The 24,224-nt window shown below is 41.8% G+C and overlaps 1 protein-coding gene across 1 annotated transcript; it reads right to left on the bottom strand.

Annotated features, from left to right (window-relative positions):
- Nucleotides 1–300: 300 nt before the first annotated feature.
- Nucleotides 301–21,878, bottom strand: LOC139917327 (ras-GEF domain-containing family member 1B-B-like). The gene is made up of 14 exons (XM_071906430.2): nucleotides 21,694–21,878; nucleotides 12,468–13,043; nucleotides 11,768–11,890; nucleotides 10,626–10,763; nucleotides 9,577–9,792; nucleotides 6,058–6,132; nucleotides 4,140–4,232; nucleotides 3,913–4,015; nucleotides 3,523–3,602; nucleotides 3,304–3,399; nucleotides 2,593–2,688; nucleotides 1,592–1,715; nucleotides 998–1,070; nucleotides 301–875 (listed from the first exon to the last, which is right to left on the bottom strand). Exons 2-14 carry the CDS (start codon nucleotides 13,035–13,037, stop codon nucleotides 842–844), a joined length of 1,821 nt encoding a protein of 606 aa, XP_071762531.1. The 5' UTR covers nucleotides 13,038–13,043; nucleotides 21,694–21,878; the 3' UTR covers nucleotides 301–841.
- Between the last annotated feature and the right edge of the window lie 2,346 nt (nucleotides 21,879–24,224).

Genomic DNA, 24,224 nt, shown 5'->3' with positions numbered 1-24,224 from the left:
GGCTAGTTCGCTGACTAAATGCTAAGATTAGCTAGCTAACAAGCTAACATTATCTAAACACAAAATCAATCAGATTAGTGGTGAAATGATCAGTTCTCAGCCAAAAACAGCACAGAAATTAAGTCTATTAAATTCTGCTGTATGTTCAGAAACAGTCAGTTGTTCACAGCAACTGTTGCTCAACAGCTGAAGACCTCCAATATGGCCGCCAGAGGGTGTGTTACATCACCTGAAATCCCTCGATACAATGCTGAGGAGACAGCAGGTATACTGTGAACCCACTATCCAGTGTAAGTCAGTGGTTATTGGCTGATAGTGGATGATACTCTGTACGCCTCAGAAAAAAAACAGGCAGGAATAACAATAATCCATAAACCTTTGACTACATTACTGGAGTTATTTAATATCCTGTAAGTGCTTCAGACAGAGCCAGCGTTCACACAGAGCAGAGGATCCAGATCTGTGGTCCAGGCCCTTCTTGGGAATATAAATCATTAGGATCAAATGTCAAAAATGATTTCAGTCAACCCAGACATGGAGACAGAGGGGGGGGTTATAGCTTCAGTAGGGTTCGTTTGGCACTGGGTGAATTTCATCAAGGGCTTTAATTTGATTTATAACACTTAATTTGATTTATAAACCGTTTATGCCCCTCGAGATCTCCAAGCCCATATAATATTCTTCTGTCAATCTGTGGGAATATGAGCCCAGCTGTCCTGTAGTTCAGTGTTTGTCCAAGTCTGAGTCAAGAAGACCCAACATTTGGTTGTGGGAATGTTAACATGTTATGGAGAAGTTGGTAGCTTTAAAATCACTGCTGTGTTGGAGGTTTCTCTGTCTCTTATGACCGATTCTCTCGATGCAGAAGGGAGGATCTGGAAAATAGAACACAGAAAACCAGAATTAATATAGATAAATATGTGCTATATGGGGTGGTTTGTTTGTGTGTGTGTGTGTGTGTGTGTGTGTGTGTGTGTGTGTGTGTGTGTGTGCCCACCTGAGAGACCTGCGACTGTCTTTCTCCATGTTGTTCTCAGGTCCTTCGCTCTCATATGAGGCCAGATGAAGCTCTGCAAGGAGACAAAAGTAAGAAAAACTTTATTTATAAAGCACTTAAAACACACAAAGTGCTGCACATAATAAAAAGGGAGATACATACACAGATAGGCCGACATACATACAAATGAAAAGCAATTGTGTAGACAAAGCTTGAGTTTTTTTTTGTGTCTTTTTTTGTTTTTCCTTCTTCTCTTGTTATATGTCATGTTATATTGTGCTCTATGAGAATTGGCACTATTCCGATTTGTGTTTTGTTTTTATTGTATGTTTTGCATTGTATTGTTTCCTTTTTGTAGCATTTTTTTTTTTTGTGGTTCATGAAAATTTCCAATAAAAATACAAATCATAAAAAAACATGTAAAGGAAAGGAAGGAAAAGGAAAGGAGAAATACATGAAAAAAAAAAAGGAAAGGAAAACTAAATTAAATTAAAATAAAATGCTACTGGTGATACATTTTTGGTAAATTTGCCAATCTGTACTGTTTGATAACACAAAATAAAATGAACAGAAATGATATGAAAGAGTGCTGACCGTCTTCGTTGAAGACGGGCGAGGTGACGAGGTGCTGCAGGACGCGCCGGTCTCTGTCGAACGGACAAACCACCTGACGCCAGACCAGGAACTCACTCACCTGCTTGGCCAGCTCCCACAGTTTCTGTTGACACAACAAAAAACAAAATACACATTTTATTAATGTCAAGACAAATTTAACAACGGCGTTTGGTCAGCTCCCACAGATCCAGGTAATACAGAAACACCAAAAAATAACACAAAGAGTTGCATCTAAATAAGATAAGGAGTTTCTTACTGTTAATCTGTAAATGTCATCCTAAAAAGCAAAAGCAAATTCCCACCACAGCTAGAGCTAAATATTAAAATGTAAGGTTTATTTATTTGGAAATATAAAAATGATGAAAGGACAAATAGGAGAAAAAACAGACGAGATAAAAGAGAAACTGATGGGAAAATAAAAACAAAAGAAATAAAGAAATTACATTTTTTTAAAAAGCATTGAGATGGAGAATGTGTTGCTCCTTTTAACCACAAGGGGGCGCTGTTACATTTCATGTAAGTGAAAGTCAAATTTTCATATTTCCCATTTTGTTTATATCTCTATTTTATCTGTAATGAAAACAGCAGTCGAGTCAGAGGGACAGTGAACTGAGACTCACCTCAAACCTGTTCTTATACATATATGTAATGTTAAATATTGATAAAAAGCTAGTACAAGTAAAAACAAAACCCCAAATACTATATATTCTTTTAGTGGAACATCATTACCTTAACTTCATCACTCAGTATCTCTATTAAAGAAAGGATCTGGTCTGCGTTAAATTGCCCACTTCCCTTTGAAATGTATCATAATTTCTGGGAAGTTGTAACTCTGTGCAATTAGTCATTCCGTAAGAGTTTTACCAGATGTTGTTTTCAAATAGTGGCTGGGCTGTCGGTGCTTTTGTGAGAATTTTGTCAGTATTTTTCAAATAGTGGATATCTCATGTTAAAATGAACCTGCTGAAAAGTCGACTGACCTCAAAGTTGATGTGTCCGTTGGTCAGTCTGCTGGCACAGCCTTCATTCAGGAAGTAGATGTCTTTAATCAGGAGGCTGAAGAATGGAATCACAATCTGCAGGAAGGAGGACAGAAACTTTATATTTTACATTTTAAAGTCTCAAGTCTAAATGTAGAACAGCAGGTCAAGTCAGAACAAGAATCAAGAGTCCAGTATCAATTTAATATCTTAAAGAAAACTAAATAGCTAGGACTTTTCAATGCAATATGGTTTTAATAGGATAAAAACTTGGTAAGAGCATCATGAGTTTGATTTCTATAATCAGTTTCAACTTCAATAAATTCAATCATTCCATACAAATTCAGAAAACAGAATTTAAATTCAGTCGTCCGCTGGAACAAATCTCATCACTTTCAATCTAAGTAATTTACACAAACACAAGATCTCAAGTCAAGACTTTAGAAACCTTTTCAAGTCATCAAAGTACAAGTCAGAGTCGAGTCCCAAGTCACCAGAACCCAAGTCAAGTCAAGTCTCAAGTCTTCTCTTCATGCATCAAGTCACGTCTCAAGCAATTAAAACTGGGACTCCCTGCTCTGTCTTTGCCTGTTCTGTTGCGTTTCAGTTTGGCATGACAGTGTGTGTGTGTGTGTGTGTGTGTGTGTGTGTGTGTGTGTGTGTGTGTGTGTGTGTGTGTGTGTGTGTGTGTGTGTGTGTGCGCTCCCTCACCCTCTCCTGGCTGCTGTGTGCGGTCTCAGACCTCTGGGTGGCGCCGCGGAGCGCCGTGCGGTAGTTACTGAAGTTACTGGACGGGTCCATCTGGTGCTGAGGGAGAACAGACAGAGACAGTCAGCACACACACACACACACACACACACACACACACACACACACACACTGTCATGACACACACAGGCCCACAGCATGGTGGCCTGAAAGTTTTCTCACCTCCAGAATTTCGAACTTGTCAGTGTTGACTTTGCTCCAGGTCTTCTTCAGTCTGGCAACAGGACTCATGTTCATCCCAGCTGAGAGAGAGAGAGAGAGAGAGAGAGAGAGGGAGAGAGAGAGAGAGAGAGAGAGAGACATAGAGAGAGAGAGGGAGAGAGACAGAGAGAGAGAGAGAATTTAAGTTTTTAGTACTGGGTTTTCATTTTTTGAATGAAACAAAATGAAACAATATGAAAGAAAAGTAAACATATACATTCTAAATTGAAAATGAAACTAATGATGGATTACAACAATTGGAAAAACTAACATGTCAAGTTACTAGGTTACCACATAAAAAGCAACAGTAACAGTATTAATGTGTGAATTCATCATCATGACAGTACTTACTGATGATGGCCATGAGGGAGTTGAAGTTGCCGATGTTGAAACACTCCTGGGCCACGTCGATGAAGAACTCTATGGCCCGCGCTCTGTGCTTCTTCTTCACTGGCTGCAATGAGAGAACACAACAGGAAGTGAGCTATAGAGAGTGAGAGAGAGAGAGACAGACAGAGTGTGTAGGTGGAGATAGATAGATGGATAGATAGACAGACAGGTCATTAGTTGCAGCTCACCATACAGATCTCAGTAGCCACCAGGAAGCTCAGTCTGTTGAACCAGTTCACGTAGGCCTCCAGGTTGCTGGTCTTACGCTTCCGGAAGAAACCCTGAAACACAGAGGGAGGAGACAATGTGAACCTGCTTGACTTTTCGGGGAGTTTTATCAGACCTTTTAATCAGGTTTTTGTCAGTGTTTCTGATCCAAGATTACTGTTTTCATGGTTCTTCATCACAACCCAGAGAGTCTGCTGTCCAAAGTTAAGGTGCTCACAAAACATTTGAAATGCAAATAGATAATCCAGGTTCCTCCTTTTGAAATATATATTGAACTCTGCAGTGTTCGGTTCATTTGTCCAGGCGAGAATGAAGCCATCTGAACTCTGGTGTCACCAAATAACGACACAGAGAGTCTCAGTCCTCCTAACAAGAGAACTGAGGTGTGGTTTGTTACTACAGGAAACCACCCCAAAACACAAGGGATTATGGGTAGAAGGAGACAGGTGCAGTTCCTCATGCTTGGAAAGCCTAGCAGAACAAAATTAAGTCTGGACTGATGCTCATACTCAGATATTTCTTCATGTGTTCTTAACTGGTATGAACACCACAGAAGAAGAGACAGACAAGTCCATCATGCTGAGATAAAGTTACAGGAACTGGAGTCAGATTTGTTTTAAATCTCTAACCTGCGGGATGACAGGTCACCAAAACTCTGTCCAATAAACAAGCTGCTTATGAGTCATGTGACTTTTGTTTACAAGTCCTGGTTCACTTCTAATTGGTCAGTTTGAACCTAAATGAACCAAATACCAAAAAAAAACTTTTCCACTGCGGTTCAGACCAAAGCAAATGAGCTCTAGATGTGTTAAATATGAGGAAATTGACCGCTGCTACTCTCTCATTTGTTCTGCAAATTAATGTCGACAGCCGTGACATCCGCTCACCCACACACACTCACCCACACACACACACACACACACACTCACCCACACACATACGCTCAGGCCTCATATTTTGCGCTTTGTGACGCTCTTGTTGATATATTTTACCTCATTTCCATCTGTTTCTCTGCCCTTTGTGCTTTCCGTTTCTCGCTTTTGTGGCGAACCTGTTCGTCAAAAGCCCTTTTTTTATAAATAAACTTCACAAAAGCGCTTTATAAATAAACCTGACTCTGGCTGTGATGATGTAATCGCGGGGCTTCGCGGCTCCGTTAAAGGCTTACACAACACAGGCGGCCCACTCCACTCCAAACTTCTCCTCTGCTCTTCGGGACCCTTCGCGCTGACTCACTCATCCACTCTTTTATACAAAGTGGGTCTTATGTAAGTGAGGGCAGAGAAGCTGCGTACTCACAGATACCAGGAGCACATCGGCTGAAAGCTTATTCTCACCGGCGATGATTAAAACTGACCCCTCCGTGACTCACAGCACCACTTAGCTGGAGAAGGGCCCTTCAGACACACTCAGACGAGCGCAGAGCGGCTCTTTCATACCGTGTTGGATGCATTTTCAAAAGATCCATTAAAAAATTAAATACTTTTTTTTTTTTTAAAAAAACACCACACAAATCCACATCTACGTGGAAGGATTTCTTGTGTGTTTCATATGGCAAGAAGCAGAAAATAATACAACATAATAAAGAATAACTTGCAAAAACTATTAGCATTAAGGCTTTCTTTCCTTCGTTATTTTGATGCTGATAATTATAAATGGGTTGTGTTGAATTCTGCGTATTCTTAATTGTTAATAAAGAATTTCAATCAATCGGCAACATGAAATAAAGCAGGAAAAATAAACAAACAAGCAAGCAAGAAGACTTGGGACTCTTGTGTTATGGGGCAATCTGATCATGATTATGTATTTTGTGATCAGGATAATAAAAAAAACAAAAAAAAAAGGTCTCATCCTTGTCTCTGTCAGACTGGACTGTACCTTGTGGTTTTCCAGAGGATCCTTCATGGCGAACGTCTGGATGAATTCTTCAGGACCGATGAAACTCAGTCTGTCCTGAAGGGAGAGAGGGAGAGAGAGAGAGAGAGAGAAAACAATCAGGAGAGGGAGAACAGGGAGGAGGAGAAAGGAGAGGAGGAGAAGAGGAAGAAGAAACAGACAGAGGAGAAGAAGAAGAGGGATGAGGAGGAGAAGGAGGAGGAAGAAGAAAGAGGTGGAGAAGAGGAAGAGGACGACAGGAGAAGGAGAGGAAGAAGAAGACAAAGGAGAAGAAGAGGAAGGGGGAGAATAAGAGGGTGAAAAAAGATATTGGAGAAAAAGAAGAAGGGGGAGGAGAAGAAAAGAGGAAGAAGAAGGTGAAGGGGGAGAAGAAGAGGATGAAAAAGACAATGGGGAAGAAGAAGAAAACAAAGAAGAAAATGAAGAAGAGAATGAAAAAGGATAATGAGAAGGAGAAGAAAAGAGGGTGAAGATGAAGGGAAAGAAGAACAGAAAGATTAAAAAAAATAATGGAGGAGGCGAAGAAGGGGAAGAAGAAGAAAAACATGATGAAGAAAAAGAAGATGAAGAAGAAGATGATGGAGGTAGAGAAGAAGACAAAGAAAACAAAGAAGAAGAAGAAGCTTCACTTGTGTAGCTCTTCTCAAAACAGAGTTACAGACCAATTTACTTCAAGTTCATTACAAAAACAATAAAAAAAAGCAACATGATAAATAAAAAAGCCAGACATGAATTTAAACAAACAAATAAAACGACAATAAAATAAAAGACCAAAAATAATGTGCTTTAAGACGCGATTTAAATCTTTGGACTGACAGAAAAGAACATCTGACGGAGAGCAATATATCTTTATATACAGATAATAATAAAATGTCAATAATGATAAAGTGTTTGTATACAGCACTTCTCCCAAACAGACCGCACACAGCGCTTTATGGACAAAACAATAAAACGGAGGAATAATAGCAGTAAACCAAAAAACTCAATAAGAGAAACATAAAAGCGGCACACAGAAAAATAAAAGAATAGGCAAACCAATTTGACCGTAACATTACATAAAAGCAACTCTATAAAAAAAAAGTGCGTGTTCTTAAACGTTTTCTGCACCGAAATGAGAAACTGACTCTTTGCTCTCGAACTCGAACCAATTAAGTGAAATTATTGTTTTGTCGCGACGCAGCAGAAGCCTGTGAGACACTTTTAAAACCGTTTCATCACACTCATAACGACGGGTTCACACAGTGTTCTGGTTTCTCTGTCGTAAATTTATCTCACAGCAGACGATGACGTGAGGGACACCAGACTTTCCCTCCTCTTTTCTCCCTGTTTTCCTTTTCCCAAGATGTTTCCCTCCTCTTCCTCTTCTATCTATTCTCCAAGACTTTTTCCTCTCCACCTCCTCCCTCACTTTTCCCAAGACGTCTCCATCCTCTTTTCTCCCTGTTTTCCTTTTCCCAAGACGTCTCCATCCTCTTTTCTCCCTGTTTTCCTTTTCCCAAGATGTTTACCTCCTTCTCCTCTTCTATCAATTCTCCAAGACTTTTTCCTCTCCACCTCCTCCCTCACTTTTCCCAAGACGTCTCCATCCTCTTTTCTCCCTGTCTTCCTTTTCCCAAGATGTTTCCCTCCTTCTTCTCTTCTATCTATTCTCCAAGACTTTTTCCTCTCCACCTCCTCCCTCACTTTTCCCAAGACGTTTACCTCCTTCTCCTCTTCTATCAATTCTCCAAGACTTTTTCCTCTCCACCTCCTCCCTCACTTTTCCCAAGACGTCTCCATCCTCTTTTCTCCCTGTTTTGCTTTTCCCAAGATGTTTCCCTCCTCCTCTTCCTCTTCTATCAATTCTCCAAGACTTTTTCCTCTCCACCTCCTCCCTCACTTTTCCCAAGACGTCTCCATCCTCTTTTCTCCCTGTCTTCCTTTTCCCAAGATGTTTCCCTCCTTCTCCTCTTCTATCTATTCTCCAAGACTTTTTCCCTCCACCTCCTCCCTCACTTTTCCCAAGACGTCTCCATCCTCTTCTCTTCCCGTCTTCCTTTTCCCAAGATGTTTCCCTCCTTCTCTTCCTCTTCTATCTATTCTCCAAGACTTTTTCCTCTCCACCTCCTCCCTTCACTTTTCCCCAGACGTCTCCATCCTCTTTTCTCCGTTTTGCTTTTCCCAAGATGTTTCCCTCCTTCTCTTCCTCTTCTCTCAAGTCTTCTTCCCTCTTCTTCCTCTCTTTTGACCTCCTTCCTACCTTTCCCAAGACATTTCCCCATCTCTCCCTCCTCTCCTTCCCTTTCCCAAGATGTTTCCCTCCTTCTCTTTCTCTTCTATCTATTCTCCAAGACTTTTTCCTCCTCTTCCTCACTCCCTTTCCTAAGACTTTTTGTCCTCCTTCCTACCTTTCCCAAGACGTTTCCCCATCTCTCCCTCCTTCCCTTTCCCAAGATGTTTACCTCCTCTTCCTCTCTCCCTTTCCTAAGACACGTAACGTGCAACTGAGATTTTTATTGAACTATGAAAAAAACACATTTGTGTTGCATTTTTGGCAAATAAACACTTGATTTGTACCACTAAGATTTGTTTAAACTCGTTTCCCTCTGCTGGAAACTGCCTTAAAGAACAGGATGGTGCTGTTTTCCCTCTCTGTCCCCAACCAGCCCATCTTCCACTCCTCTATTGTTGTCTTTTTTACCATACTGGTTGTTGTATTTTTTGTTAACCTAGTGTTTTTTGTGAGGTCAGTTGTTGCCGTCAGTTTCTCCCGCTTCAGGCTGCTTACTCAGTTGTTTTCTGACCTAAAACTGCTCTATTTTTCTCAACCAGAACACACTGGAAAGAAGAAGCGTCCCGGTCATCGGCTCCTACGAATCACCTACGGTGGCCCACGGGGGACAGTATTCCCAAGAGGGTGAAATACATAAGGGAACGCCTGTTTATCATGGGCATTTTTTGCTCCTTCATTTCTAATTTCACGGGCATTTCATGAACTTTCAAGGGTGAGTCCCCATTCATTTCTGACCCAGTTCTGCTGTGTCCCCGGACTTAGCGATTTTGAGTCTTGACTTACAGTTTAAAAAGCCCTTGAAGTCTATATAGATAGATACAGAAATCCATGTATACATACTTAGGTGTGCTTCAGGTTACTGTGCTAAAAACATTATTATATAACAGCAAGAGATTACTTCCTATAGGCTTTAAGACAGGCTTACGTCTTCAGTTTGAATCCCATCAATCCCACTTAGGCTCTCCTGCCCACTTCATCAACCAAACACACATTTGAATGAGGGCACTAGCTTAAAGGATAAGTCTGTCTATTTTGGACCTATATGTAATTAGTCTCATTGTTAGCAGCAAGAGGCAAAAGAGCTCGCTGTTTCAACTGACAGCCAATATTGTCTGTGGGTCCAAGAACTACAGGGATGGAGGAGACAAATTATATATAGATCCAAAATCGATAAATTTATCCTTTAACTTGACAAGCTACTGCAGTCCATACCCATCTAACTTTCTTACCAGTTCGATGTGCGTGAGCTGCTGGGCGAGGACGAAGGGGTCATCGCACACGCTCAGTACGTCACCGCGCTGACCCGAGGCCTGTTTGCTCTTCAGGGAGGCGGGCCGCTCCATCGCCACGGCGTTCAGCGCCGCCACGGCCTCTTCGTACTGACCGAGGGCCGACAGCCGCTTGATCAGCCGCTGGGTCATCTGCTGCATGGCCCGCCACGAGTACTGGAGTCATGACGCACACACACACACACACACACACACACACACAGAGGAAAACACACACAGGACACAGTTTAGGGACTTGCTCAAGAACACTTCAGTAGGGCACATTAGGGATTCGACCCGCAACCTTTGGTTTAAATGGACCAAACATACAATTTTTACCGCCTCATAACATAAAATGATCATAATATATCTGTGAGGGTTGTTGATCAATACAAATTAATCAATAATTACTTCATCAGCTGCTGAGATTTCTGGCTTTATGACTGGTTTTGGATTAAAAACTCTCCACCTATTGGAGTTTCAAGTCATCGATTACTCAATGAAGCGGCATTCTGAGAGCATCTCACTTCCTTAATGTGATGTATTTCCTGTTGAAACAGGATGTTGGGGGCGGGGCATAACACAGGGAGGGAGGGATCATTAAAAAGTGTGAAACAATGGGAGATCAGTTAGGGAGAGAAAGGCAGTTTGATTTGATGGGAGGGGCAGAGGGGCGGGACTGTTAAAAAATCTGATGGTTTTATTGGTTGGACTTGTTATATACGCCTCCTGGTGCATTATGATGTCACCACTAAAGATTTTCTGGTTTTCCAGGAAGTAAAAGTAATGAGATTTTGATATAAAAATACAAGAAAATAAAGTTTTGGTCATTTGTTTTGGCATAAATTGTCAAATGTATAGTGTTAGAATGACCTAAAAATACAAAAAAGTTCCATTTCAGTGTGACTTTAATGCCCCTTTAAGGTGTCGGTCTCTCTAAAAACACCCTTGCCACACCTTTTTGCATGTTTTCTGTGAGCTTGTTTGTTTTAAATGTGTGTGACACTGACCTCGTCCCCTCTGGCCACGTGGTGCGTCATGTCTTTGAGGCAGCGCATCATCCTCTCGTCCCTGAAGTCGTAGGGAAACGTCTCGGTCCACTCGGTCAGCAGCTGCACCAGCTTGGGCGCCACCTCACGGATACGGATCTGAAAACATCACACAGCACGTATTTAAATGTGTGTGTGTGTGTGTGTCACATATCTCACATATATAGATCTGAGAGAGAGAGAGAGTGAAGTCAGACAGAGGAATGGTTGGTGTTAGTGATGAGACAAACCACTGTTATCAGTAGTGATGGGACGATATATGGAAATTCAATATATCACAATGCAAAAAAGTGACAGTCCGCATGTTGTGTCAGGAACATGAATGGTGATATCAGCTCCATGTTATTCTGCTGTAGTAATCACTAATGAGACTCTTGACCATCACAGTTTCACAAGCTCTCCATCCAAATTATATTATTGTCACTTTGTTATGACATTTTTAAATTGTTGTTTACATTCTAGCAGCCAATGGCATCGCTAGAAAGATTTGTGTCTCAGAAATAAACAGAATTCTGCACAGTCAGACTTTGTTGTCACTGAACTTTTATTTATTACTTCGTATCGTAGTTGTATTGAATCGTATCGTGAGATAAGCGAAAATAAGTAGATAGTGTGTCATTTAACAGCATTTATAGGTATATTTTTTTTTCTTGGGATGAAATCGAAACCCGAGTCATGACTTTTAGCCTTTAAAAACAGACAAAAGTAGTTTGCCTTTGTCAGGCAGTATAGTTCTAGCATTTATTTGTTTGTCTGTTTTACTGTTCCTCTATTTTAGTTTTAGTTTTTTTGTTTGCTTCTGTTTTTCACTTTTATTCCATTTTTCTTTAGTGTCATTTTATATCCCATGTGTCTGTCTGGAATTTCTTTGGTTATGAAACAATCAATACACAATTCTTCACAAAAAGAAAGTGTGTGTGTGTGTGTGTGTGTGTGTGTGTATGTGTATGTGTGTGTGTGTGTGTGTTAGAGAGGTGATGTTATGGTGGGTGTGAGTTTGTGTGGGAGATGGAGGGAGGGAGAGAGAGAGAGAGAGAGAGGGAGCGAGAGAAATAATTTTTGCATTGTATGTGTGTGTGTGTGTGTGTGTGTTCTCCACCCACCTTGTCCAGCAGGGCGTCTCCGGAGCGCTGCTGCTCCACACACAGCTGGCACACCCGGGTCATGAGTTCGTACGGGTGCAGGAAGAGGCGGGAGCTGAGCAGGAAGGTGAAGACATACGACCGCTGGAGGAGAAGAAGAAGAAGAAGAAGAAGAAACAGCGGTGGTCAGAGACACGAAGAAGAAACACAAAGTGAGAGAAGACGGGACGGTTTGGACCTTTTCCAGAATTAAATGTGAGGTGTGTGTAGGAAAAAAAAATCAGATCGATGAGCTTTATGTTAGCTTCCTCAAAGCTTGAAGATCTTGAAGAAGGAATTTTAGTTCCACAAATATTTCTCAGAGTCAGAGCCGCTCTGGAGGTAGAAATGATCTGATTGGTTGAGTGAAGCCTCAGTGGGCGGAGCAGAAGAAACACAGTTTGGCTAAATAATGTTACACTGTTGCCAACTTGGCAACTTTGTCGCTAGATTTAGAGACTTTTCAAACCCCGGAAAAGAAAGTCAGGTCATTGTAAAAATATTAAAAGAAAAAACTGAACGTGTTAAAGATCTTCATCATCATCATCATCATCATGCTAATATGATGATCATGCTCCTATTGGCTAGAAGGAATTCTTGCTATTTTGGACCAGTGACAGATTTACAGAAGTTAAGTGAGTGACTGATTGATCAATTGATCGATCGATCGACTGACACTCACATCAGGATAGTAGTCGACTGTGGGAACCAGGTGCTGGATCAGCGCCTCGAGGGACGCCGACACCAAGCTGTTGTCATGGTAACACATCTCCCCGTAGCTGGCGGAGATGCCGTGTCCGTAGAGATGTTCTTTCGCCGCGGCGGCGTTGTTCCGATACGACTGGTCGCTGCTGCTGCTGCTGGTGTTGCGGTAACGGTCGCTGCTGCCGCCGCTGCCGCTGCTGGAGCTGCGGTGCGAGCGCGCGGGACAGGAAGTGGCGCTGTGGCGAGGGCTGTGAGGCTGCGCCGTGGAGTACGGGTTCTCTGTCACCGCATGGCCGCTGTTGTACAGATGCTCCCTCACGGTCGTGGTGGCGGCGGCGGCGGCGGCGGCGTTGCGGTACGAGCTGTGAGGCTGCGGTATGTCGTAGGGGTTTTCTGTGGCGGCGTAGCCGCTGTTGTAGACGTTTTCCTTGGCGGCCTTGGCGGCGGCGGCGCTGCGATACGGACTGAGGGGCTGAGAGTTGTTGTTGTTGTTGCTGTACGGACCGCAGGGGCTGAACTTACCGGCGTAGGGAGTCGTGGGAGGCATGGCGACCTGCGGAGAGACGGGAGAGGAGAAGTGTGAACACAGAGCAGCAGAGTCAGCACGGATTTATAAATACTTATAGGGCTGCAACTAACGATTACTTTCATTATCAATAAATCTATGGATTATTTTTCATATTAATCGATTAATCATTTAGTGTATAAAATGTCAAAAATGATAACAAATGCCCATCACAAGTTCCAAGAGCCCAAAGTGATTCTTCAAATTCCTGACTAAACCCCAAAGTATTCATTTCATAATAATGGAGAAAAGTAGCAAATCTTATCATTTGTGAAGCTTTAACCAGCAAACATTTGGTATTTTTACTGATAAATGACGATAGATAGATAGATAGATAGATAGATAGATAGATAGATAGATAGATAGATAGATAGATAGATAGATAATGACTTAAGTCAGTGCAGATTTTTTGTCTTAACGATGAAGATAATTGGATCTAAGGAAGGTAAGCCGATCCCAGATCAGCAAGGCGAGCTTTAACTCTGGAGCCAACTTGATCCTGCTACTGTTGTCTGTCTAGGAGCCATATGCCAGAGCAAGCCAACTGCACAGCAACATGCCTGCACATACATACCACACACACACACACACACACACACACACAGCGCTCGAAAACAAAGCCCTACAGGAATCCAGCAGACTTTTGTTTGCCCATCACAGCGCGACAGAGGAGTGTTTGCCTGAGCCAACATCTCACACACACACTTGTATAGCATGGCGCCGAGCCCCATGCCGGTCTAATCCAAGCACACACACACACGTCACACATAGACATATACACTGACTTCAATGACACACACACACACACACCCTTGCACACCCACGGCGCCTGGCCCGGGGCCAGTGTGAGCGGAGCAGTGCCAGCTCGGCTCCTGCTCTCTCTGATCTGCGCCTGCTGCTCTCCTGCTAACGCCGTTAAAAGATTACCGAGGCTTTACCTTCCTAAAGTTACAATCCGTAAACTAGAAAAGCACATCTTAGGGAGAGATGTCGAGAATCTGTCATGTAAAATGTGGATTACTGGAAAGGTCAGATAGTAAGATCCATGAACTTAGGGTCCATAAAGCCCATTCAAAACCTGTTTAAAATTTAAAACCAATGCATGGCCTTCTATCTTAAAATCAGTGGAGGAAAGAGTACTAAAACATCCTACTGAAGCGGAAGTATTGTTACTCTGCTGATATTTTAATCAAGTAGAAGTAAAAGTACCGGTGTAAAAATCTCCTTCAGTAAAAGTAAAAAGTGTCTGATTTAAAATGTCCTCAGAGTAAAAGTTCCTGAGTTCCTCTCTAGAACAGAGAACGTTGTTAGCTGTGATCTTTTCCATGTGATTCTAAAAGGAGAGAGGTCAGAGTTCAAACTGGATTCTTTTAACTGGAAACATTAGAAACGACAAAATAAAGTGCAGAAACAAAGTAAAGTCAGATTCCTCTTCTCACTGTTTACATTGATCCAGTCTCTGAGACACAATCTGTTCTGTGATGGATGAGATTTACAGTAAAATGTAGCCAAGCGCAATACTTCAGTAAATACATACTTAAGTAAAAGTAAAACTAGTGACTTTAAAATACATTCAAAAAAGTACAAGTACACAAAATAGCTACTTAATTACAGTAACGTGAAATTAGTTACTTCCAACGTTTCAGTTTTTTGTGACCGAGTTCCTGAAAAGCAGCACAGGCGTCTCTCTCTCTCTCTCTCTCTCTCTCTCTCTCTCTCTCTCTCTCTCTCTCTCTCTCTCTCTCTCTCTCTCTCTCTCTCTCTCTCTCTCTCTCTCTCTCTCTCTCTCTCTCTCTCTCTCTCTCTCTCTCTCTCTCTCTCTCTCCCTCTCTAATTCCTAGGTGTGACTGTCTGGACAGCCTGATGAGCAGCTTCTGACAGCTAAAACAGCAGCTGGGAACATAATTTCATGTTGAAAGTATTGTTTATGTTCTCATTGTTCGTAAACTTCGAGGAGCTGCAGCGGTCTGATGTGGTGAAACTGAAACGTAGAAAAAAGGGCAGCGAGGTATGGTTTGGTTAAAATGTTGGACCGATGAAAACCACAGGGGAACAGTTACATGTGTGTCCTGTTCGCTCTGTTCTTTTTTAGATATTGAACCGGCTGTAAGTTTCACATGAAATCCATTTCACAAAACATTCAAGAACCAAATGCTGTACATTAGACTTTCTTCTTCTTCTTCTTCTCTGAAAAGGTGTGGTGGGTCTCCCTGCCTTAAAGAGCTGCTAACACCAAAAGAAATCCATTAGTCGTCTGGGTTTCAATGGAGAGTTTTAGTGTCCCATGATGCTCTAAATCAGGTGGTTCTCAACCTGGGGGTCGGCACCACCAGGGGGGTCGCGAGATAACTGCCCCTGGTCTAAAAGCTGTTCCAGAGGCTTTTCCACCCCGATAAGAACAGCTACAGTTCAGGGGGGGGGAAACACTGGTGTCAGTCCTTTAATCCTGCGGGTCTTTAGTTTCGGGACCCAAACTCAGACTCGTCTCCACAGATCTGCAGCAGCGTCACACCCAGATCAAGACTGAACTCATTCCAACTGGTTCCACAGGGCTGAAAACGTTCAACAACCCCAACGTAATCTATTCAACCTGAGACAGATCACAAACAAAACAACAAACAAATCACACAGTGTGGTTTTAAAAGATATAACAGAAGCAGGGAGGGGGGGTTCCCCAAACAATAGAGGTATTATCTATCTATCTATCCTGTCATGGCATTAACCACCACACAAATCCCCCAGGAAGAGATCAGACCAGATCACAGCAGATCAGAAACACACACACACACACACACACACACACAGCAGATCAGAAACACACACACAGCAGATCAGAAACATACACAGAGAAGCTCAGAAACACACACAGCAGATCAGAAACACACACACACACACAACAGATCAGAAACACACACAGAGAAGCTCAGAAACACACACAGTAGATCAGAAACACACACACACACACAACAGATCAGAAACACACACAGCAGATCAGAAACAAACACACACACACAACAGATCAGAAACAAACACACACACACACAACAGATCAGAAACACACACAGCAGATCAGAAACAAACACACACACACACAGCAGATCAGAAACACACACAGCAGATCAGAAACAAACACACACACACACACAACAGATCAGAAACATACACAGAGAAGCTCAGAAACACACACAGCAGATCAGACACACACACACACACAGCAGATCAGAAACACACACAGCAGATCTCACACACACACACAGCAGATCAGACACACACACACAGCAGATCAGAAACACACACAGCAGATCTCACACACACACACAGCAGATCAGACACACACACACACAGCAGATCAGAAACACACACAGCAGATCAGAAACACACACACACACACACACAGCAGATCAGAAACACACACACACAGAGCAGATCAGACACACACATACACACACACACACACACACAGATCAGAAACACACACACACACAGCAGATCAGAAACACACACACACACACAGAGCAGATCAGACACACACACACACACACACACACAGCAGATCAGAAACAAACACACACACACAGCAGATCAGACACACACACACACACACACACACAGCAGATCAGAAACACACACACACAGCAGATCACACACACACACAGCAGCATTCACACACTCCAGTACCATCAGCCTGCACGCCGCTCCGCCTCACACACACACACTGCAGACGGGAGAAAGCTGATTTTCCCGTCAGTCAGATCAGTGAAGTGGAGATTCCTCTAACGCCTTCTGAAGCGTAACACACACCTGTCACACACCTGTCACACACCTGTCACACACCTGTCACACACCTGTCACACACCTGTCGCCGAGCAGCTCGAGTGCAGCAGATCTGTTGTTCGTGTGCCAAGAACAATAAAGTTACAGGAATGTGACATTGGGCATATCGAGCTTATCGAAACTCACATGTTGACGTAAGCAGATAGCGGAGCACACGGTGCACGGAGAGCAGTGACTTAGTGCAAGGTAGGGCTGGGCGATACGGTTGAAATCAATATCATGATAATCATAAGGATTTTTCTCCATATCAATATATATCACGATATGGTTCATGTATGTAAAATCACGTTAAATAATCAAATTAATGTTCATCTCATTGAACCGAATGGTAATGTTAGGTGTGATGTCAAACAAATCTGAAATTTTCAAATAATATTCCTACCATACCTCATTTTATCAGAGTTTTTAAGTCAAATTTGCTTGTCATCATCAATTTAGACAGCAGAAATGTGTCACGATATCAAAATATCTTCATATCATCACGATATGATTCCACTGAAAGATGATAAACGATAATATTGAATTATCGTCCAGCCCTAGTGCAAGGTGACAGTGAAGTCCGTAACACTGTTGTTGGACTGGGCGATAATTCAATATTATGGTTTATTATCTGTGAGTGGAATCGTATGGTGATGATATGGTGATTTGGGGATATCGTGACACACAATTCTGCAGTTTAAACTGATGATAACAAGCTAATTTTATTTAAAAACTCTGACAAAATGATGTATGGGAGGAATATTATTTGAAAATGTCAGTTTTGTTTGACATCACACCCTAACATTACCATTCAATTCAATGGGATGAACATTATTTTGATTATTTAACGTGATTTTGCATGTGAGCCATATCGTGATATATATAGATATCAGAAAAAAAAAACTTATGATTATCGTGATATTGATTTCAACCGTATCGCCCAGCGGCTAGGGGACAGTGAAGTGCATAACACTCACACATAAAACCTTATTATTCCTTATATACCGTATCCGTGTCAACAAAATGTCAACTTTCCAGGAACACAGAAAAGCAGCCTTGTCCTCAGATCGACCGCCAGGCGTTTTCCAGCTGATCCAACGGGGTTTAAAAGGATTTCATGAGCCAGAAGGTCGGAGAACAAGAACAGAGCAGCATGTAATCAATCAGTCAATTTGAATTAAAACAAATCGCCAAATTTGGAGCTCTGAGGTTTTCAGCTGACAGTGACGATGTGCAGTAGACAGCGGACTATACATATCAGTCTATAGAAAAGCTAAAATGTGCCATCATGCACCGCAGCATGCAGTAGGATGCAGGCTTTTTAGTTTATTATACTGAGTACAATACAATAATACACTGTAATGACATAATGATAATGATACTGAGTTATTGGGTTCTCTTCCAAGTCGAATTTGATGTTAAAAACAAAGTAAATTCTAATTGAAATCTCTCATGAAATAAGATCTGAAACAAATTAGGGAATATTATTTGAACCTGAGTCTTATTGTACTTTATATTGCCAGGCAGTTCAATGTAATAGACATAAATCAAATGTTACAACGTGATTTTGCATGATGTTGTTACATATCACTTAAATATTATGATTATTGTGATATTAATTTTGTCCATATCACCCAGCCCTACTGCTGAATTGGATTTTAGGTTATTATTCATTCATAATGAATCATTTGTGTGTAAACAGGGGATATAAAGCCTCACAGAGCCAAGGCAAAAGGCAAAACAAAGTAAAATCAACTAATTTGAGTAAAGTTGAGGTAGTAAGATGTAAAAAAGCTCAGATAACAACATGTACACATAGCGTGAGAGAAAAGGAGTGTAGTTCGTATTTGAATACAGTCTCTCAGGCGACTATCTTCACCTGATAAGCAGATCTGCCAGCAGGTTATCAGAGCAGTAAAGAGCAACTCAGCTCTCCTCTATCTTTGTTATACTTTGTACTGTGTGAACTTTGGAAGTGATTTCTGTCAGGACTGGAGTGAGAGCAGAACCTGTCTGATGGCCTGAGACTGAGGAAAACCCTTCTGGAAATGAGGTTGAAGTCCAGGCTGTAGTGAGATCATATCATTCACTCCTGTGCTCCTTAAAGCTGCAGTAGCTTCACATGTTAGCGACTGCAAATGCCAGCGAGAGGTTAACGGTCTGAAAAATGTGAACTTCATTACCCAGAAATGATGTTTTTTTGGCAATAATTTCCTGCACCACTGTCACCAAGAAGCAATTATCGCCAATTTCAGTAGTTTTGATTCTGAAAGGTTAATTTCACTTTCTCGCCCTGAGTCCCAGACTCATTCTAACATGGCCGACTGCGACTGCGACGCCGACCTGAACCAGAAACAAGCCTTCAAACCATTTTGGTTCTCCTGAGCCACTGCTGTATTAGTGTATTAGTTTCTGAAGGGTCCCAGGCTCATTAAAACACACTGCTACTCCTGTCACCCACCAGATACTGACCCATCCTGACCCATTAGAAGTTGGTCATGGCTGAACTGTTCATGGTCATCGGCCGTCAACAGCCAATCAAAAATCGAGATTTCTGTGATTCCTTGCTTCCATACTGGTGTGATTTAGTGTCATGAACAATAATTTCTTCCTGGCAAGTGCAGGTTCCTGATTCCAGCCTTTCAAAGCTTCCCAGCTCCTTATAACTTTTATTTGAAAGACGACAGGAATAAAAATCTCAAAAAACGATGCTTGGAGAACGGTTGCACCCATCGTTGGGATTGATGGTAAACTCTGAAGTAGTATTATTGATTTTTTTCTGTTCATTTTTGAGTAATGCTACCTAATTAGCGCTTGCCCGCTAGCTGCGTTACCTTAAAATGACGTGACGTTATGACAGCCGATACGAGAGCAATAAAAAATATTGCTCGATAAAGACTGGAACACGATTCGACTGTTCCGATCTTTACAGCCGCTACAGAAGATGATGTCAGAGCGTGGATCTGGCCCCGCCCACAACCGGTCAGGACACAGCGGCCCGTCAGCCAAGTCGGTCAGATGAGGTCAGATGAGGTCAGATGAGGTCAGATGATGTCAGAGCGGCTGCTTTACAAACCTGCAGCTCCATCTGATAGACGGGCAAACAGACCCGGATACACACATTAAACTGAGATCAGCTGGAAAGATATCTACAGTAATTCAACCACTGCTGGACCTGCTTCCATCATCGATACACACACACACACACACACACACACCATACACACACACAGCAAAAGCACACACACTGTATTCATGCATCTGCTTGTGTGTATGCATTGTACGTTTACACCCAGGCTTATAGACACATGGAGTCCACATGGAGGCACATAAGCGCGAGGCCACGCACACACACACACACGCACACACACACACACACGCACACACACACATACACGCACACACACACACACACCTGTCTCCTGTGTGTGTGATCCAGTAGGCTAGTACAGTATTAACCTAGAGCTAGAAAGGATAAAGACGTGTTATCTCATCTGCTGCTGGGGGTATAACATGCCGAGGCTACATGGTTTTCTCTCTCTCTCTCTCTCTCTCTCTCTCTTTCTTTCTCTCTCTGCCTCTCTCTCTCTCTCACACACACACTTTGTTCTATCTCCTATACAAGCACAACCTCCAGATATTCTCTTTCCCTCTCTCACCTCTCCCACAAACTCTCTCTTTGCCTCTTTCTCTCACTCTCTCCCTTTCACACACACACACTCTTTTTTAATCTCCTATACACACACAGCCTACAGATGCCCCCCCCCTCTCTCACACACACACACACACACACACACACTTTCTCTCTCTCTCTCGACATTCTTTTTTTTCCTCTCCTGTACACACACAGCCTACAAATTCTCTCTCTCTCTCTCTCTCTCTCTCTCCCTCTCTCTCTCTCTCTCTCACACACACACACACACACACACACACACACACACACACACACACACACACACACACACACCAGGCCACCATGTCTGGTGTGTGTGTGCTTCTGACTGACTCATACGCAGTAAAAGCTTGCTGTGAAAAACCATGCTGTGAACCACAGCCCCATCACAGGTGCTGGTGAGTAATGTTGCTGTCTGACAGCCGGCCTAATTATAAACTCATGCTGGAGGTAAACAAAAACAAATATGCTGATGAAAACAAATCAGGATTTATATAAATGATATAGGCTTTTTTTTGCCAATCTCATTCTGAGTGCACTACACTGAGGAACTGAAAAGTAGATTAAAAACTAATTTTATGACTACAAAACTTAATTTTAGGGATTTTTTAATTGATTTGATGTTTGAAGTCATCAAATAATTCCATCATCAAGGGTTATGATGAATTTACCTCAAGTTAATACCCTGAAGAAATCTTTTTATATGAAATAAAACCGTGTAAACATGATTTGCTGATCATAAAACTTCATTTTAGTGTGCTTTGAGATTAAAGTTTATTATTATAGTAAAAAAAAAAAAAAAAACCTCCATCATCACAGATCTGGACAATTTACCTCAACTGCTGCAGCTAAATACCCAAATGCAATTTCTTTATAGGATATGAAACCTTGTAAACATAATTTTCTGACAATAAAGTACTATGAGAATAAAGTGCATTATTGTTATTATAGATAGGCCTACCTCCATCATCAAAGACCTGGATAACTTATCCCAAGTGATGCAGCTAAATACCCGAATGCAATCTCTTTATATAAAATGAAACCATGTAAACATACATTTTCTGGCAGTAACTTCATTTTAATAAAGGACTATGCGAGTACTGGTTTACTGTGATTATAACCCCGTCATCCAAGAAGACCTGGACAACTTACCTCAAGTGATGCAGCTAAATATCCGAATGCAATCTCTTTATATGGAGAGAAGAGGGGGGGTAAAAAAAAGAAATAAAACTATCCGAAAGTGTTTGTAATCTCCGCTGTTTGAGTCTGTCGGTGCACGGCGTGTAACTCGAGCTCTCAGCGGTGTTTTCGGCTGCCAGCCCGCTCCATTGTGTGTCTCCTCTCCTGGTATTTAAGTCATTTGAACCCAGCAGCGTATGAGCGACAAAGCGAGGCGTATTCAAATGACTTCCACAGAGCCGGGAAACCCAGCCAATCGGCTGCTCGGGGGCGGGTGCCTCCGGGGGGAGCCGCGCGCCAATCGCAGAGGCGCTGGCGAAAAATCGAAATCTTCCGCGGATCTGATTGGCCGAGGCGCGCCGTCCGTCGAATCCCCCCTTTTTCAACCGCAGCGGGGCAGTGAATGTTTTTGTTAGCAAACCGAAGTATGGAAGGTGTAAGGTTTCGTCGGAGGGTGTGTAGCCGTGGATTCAGACTGCATGACCCACAAATTAAGAGTTTGTAAGACTGTAAAGTGTGTAAGCTCGGTGTTTTATGTACTATTTAGCCGAATCTGTCAAATTTAAACCGTTGTTGTTGTTGTCACTGGAACTGATATGTGAGCGTTTAGGTTGTAAATGGTATCTGTAGGTTTAGGAACAACTAGAGCTAAGAGTTCACAGTCTTTTTCACGTCAAAGACCCTTAAACAGATTTGCATTACAACACACAGACCCACATTTGGTCAAATCTTTATCCTTATAACCCCCATCTGAGAAGAATAGCATTCATAACAGTGGAGAGAATCCTCAAAATAGTTTTAATATGCCAATAGTATGCTTGTACATTCTCTCATGTCACTCACTTGAGCAAATTAATGTTAAAAAAAAAACTAAAAAAAACATTAAACAGACATAAAACTATCTGTCACTTTGCTGAGGGACCTCTTGGACCCCTTAGAGGACCCCTAGTTGTCCCCAAACCCCAACTTGAGAACCATTTAACTCTCTAAACAGTAGGAATCCACAATTGGTGTGTACACAACTATTACATTAAGTATACAGTATACCCACTGGACATATTTTGGAACAACTAGAGCTAAGAGTTCCCAGTCTTTTTCATGTCAAAGACCCTTAAAGAGCTATGCATTACAACACACACACACACACACACACACCCATTTAGTAAGACTTCTGTCCTTATAACACCCATCTGAGAAGAATTTTGTATTAATAGCTGGAGAGACATTCTGTCATCTCACTCCCACTCATCTCATAACAGTAGCCTAATAGTGACATTAAACTATCTTTCAGTTTGATGAGGAACCTCTAGAACCCTTTCGAGGACCCTTAGTGGTTCCCAAACTCGAATTTGAGAACCATTTAACCAAGGGTATAACAACAGATTAAATCCCACAGGTTAAAGGACAGGTTCACAAAGAAATATACTGATAAACACTCATGACAACTGACTGCCTCTTACAGTATGTTCCTTATTTTAGCGTAAGGAAAGTGATAATCTATTAAAACTGTGAGGGAGAGCGACAGATTATATTGAGGTATTTGGGGATTTAATTAACTTCAAAAAGACTGGTGTTAAGATTCAAATAGTCACTAACTAGTCCATTAAAGATCCTCTGTCTCTCTTCTAAACCATATTAGCGTAACTGTGATTATACACATGCACCCCAATGCTAAACCATGATATAACAAAAGACCAGACCTGCAGGTTAAAGAACCGGTTCCCTGAAAAGTTTATTGATCGAGACCCACCATGACAACTGACTGCCTCTTATTCTCCTTATTTTAGTGTAAGGACACAACGTGTTGTTGGTGAAATCTGCATTTAAAACAAGTGATAATCTATTAAAACTGTAAGGGAAATAGAAGGAGAGCAACTTGAAAATGACAGATAATTTTGGGGGAATTTGATTCACTTGAAAAAGCCTGCCGTTAAGATTGGAATAGTTACTAACTGGTGAATTAAAGATCATCTGTCTCTCCTCTAAACAAACTGTGAGTATACACATGTACTGCATTAAGTTTACCCTCCCCTCTCTCACTGAGCATAGCATTATGAGCTTATTATCAATTAACTGTCTAATTTAGGAGTGGATAAAGGAATGTAGTGTAACCACAATAAAGTCAATAAAGCACATATAGTAAAAGGAAGAAAAAGGAATATACTGTATATGTACAATGAATCTTGTTGCTAGTAGGTTTTATTTGCATGCAATGTTTCAGTCCAATGTGGGTTTTAATTAGGGTTAAAACCCACACACAACCTCACTGGGAGCAAAATTCAGCGTGTTTATATATTTTTTTCCTTCGCCACGGTATAAAAACGCACCTCAGGTACCCGTCTTTTTCTCAATGTTTAGAGTAAACTCCACATATGTATACTGTGTGCTCACCTACGGTCTAATTATGGTAATTAAAGCGGTATGGTGGGTCGGCGGCGTACACCACCTCCTCCACCGCTGCCATCCAGTCCTTTTCATTGCGTAAAAACACCAAATTACATAAA

Source organism: Centroberyx gerrardi, chromosome 2 (genome assembly GCF_048128805.1).
Source record: "Centroberyx gerrardi isolate f3 chromosome 2, fCenGer3.hap1.cur.20231027, whole genome shotgun sequence".
Classification (NCBI taxonomy): Eukaryota; Metazoa; Chordata; class Actinopteri; order Beryciformes; family Berycidae; genus Centroberyx; species Centroberyx gerrardi.
Note: the sequence above shows the minus strand (reverse complement) of the source record. Positions and strands in the feature narration are given on the sequence as shown.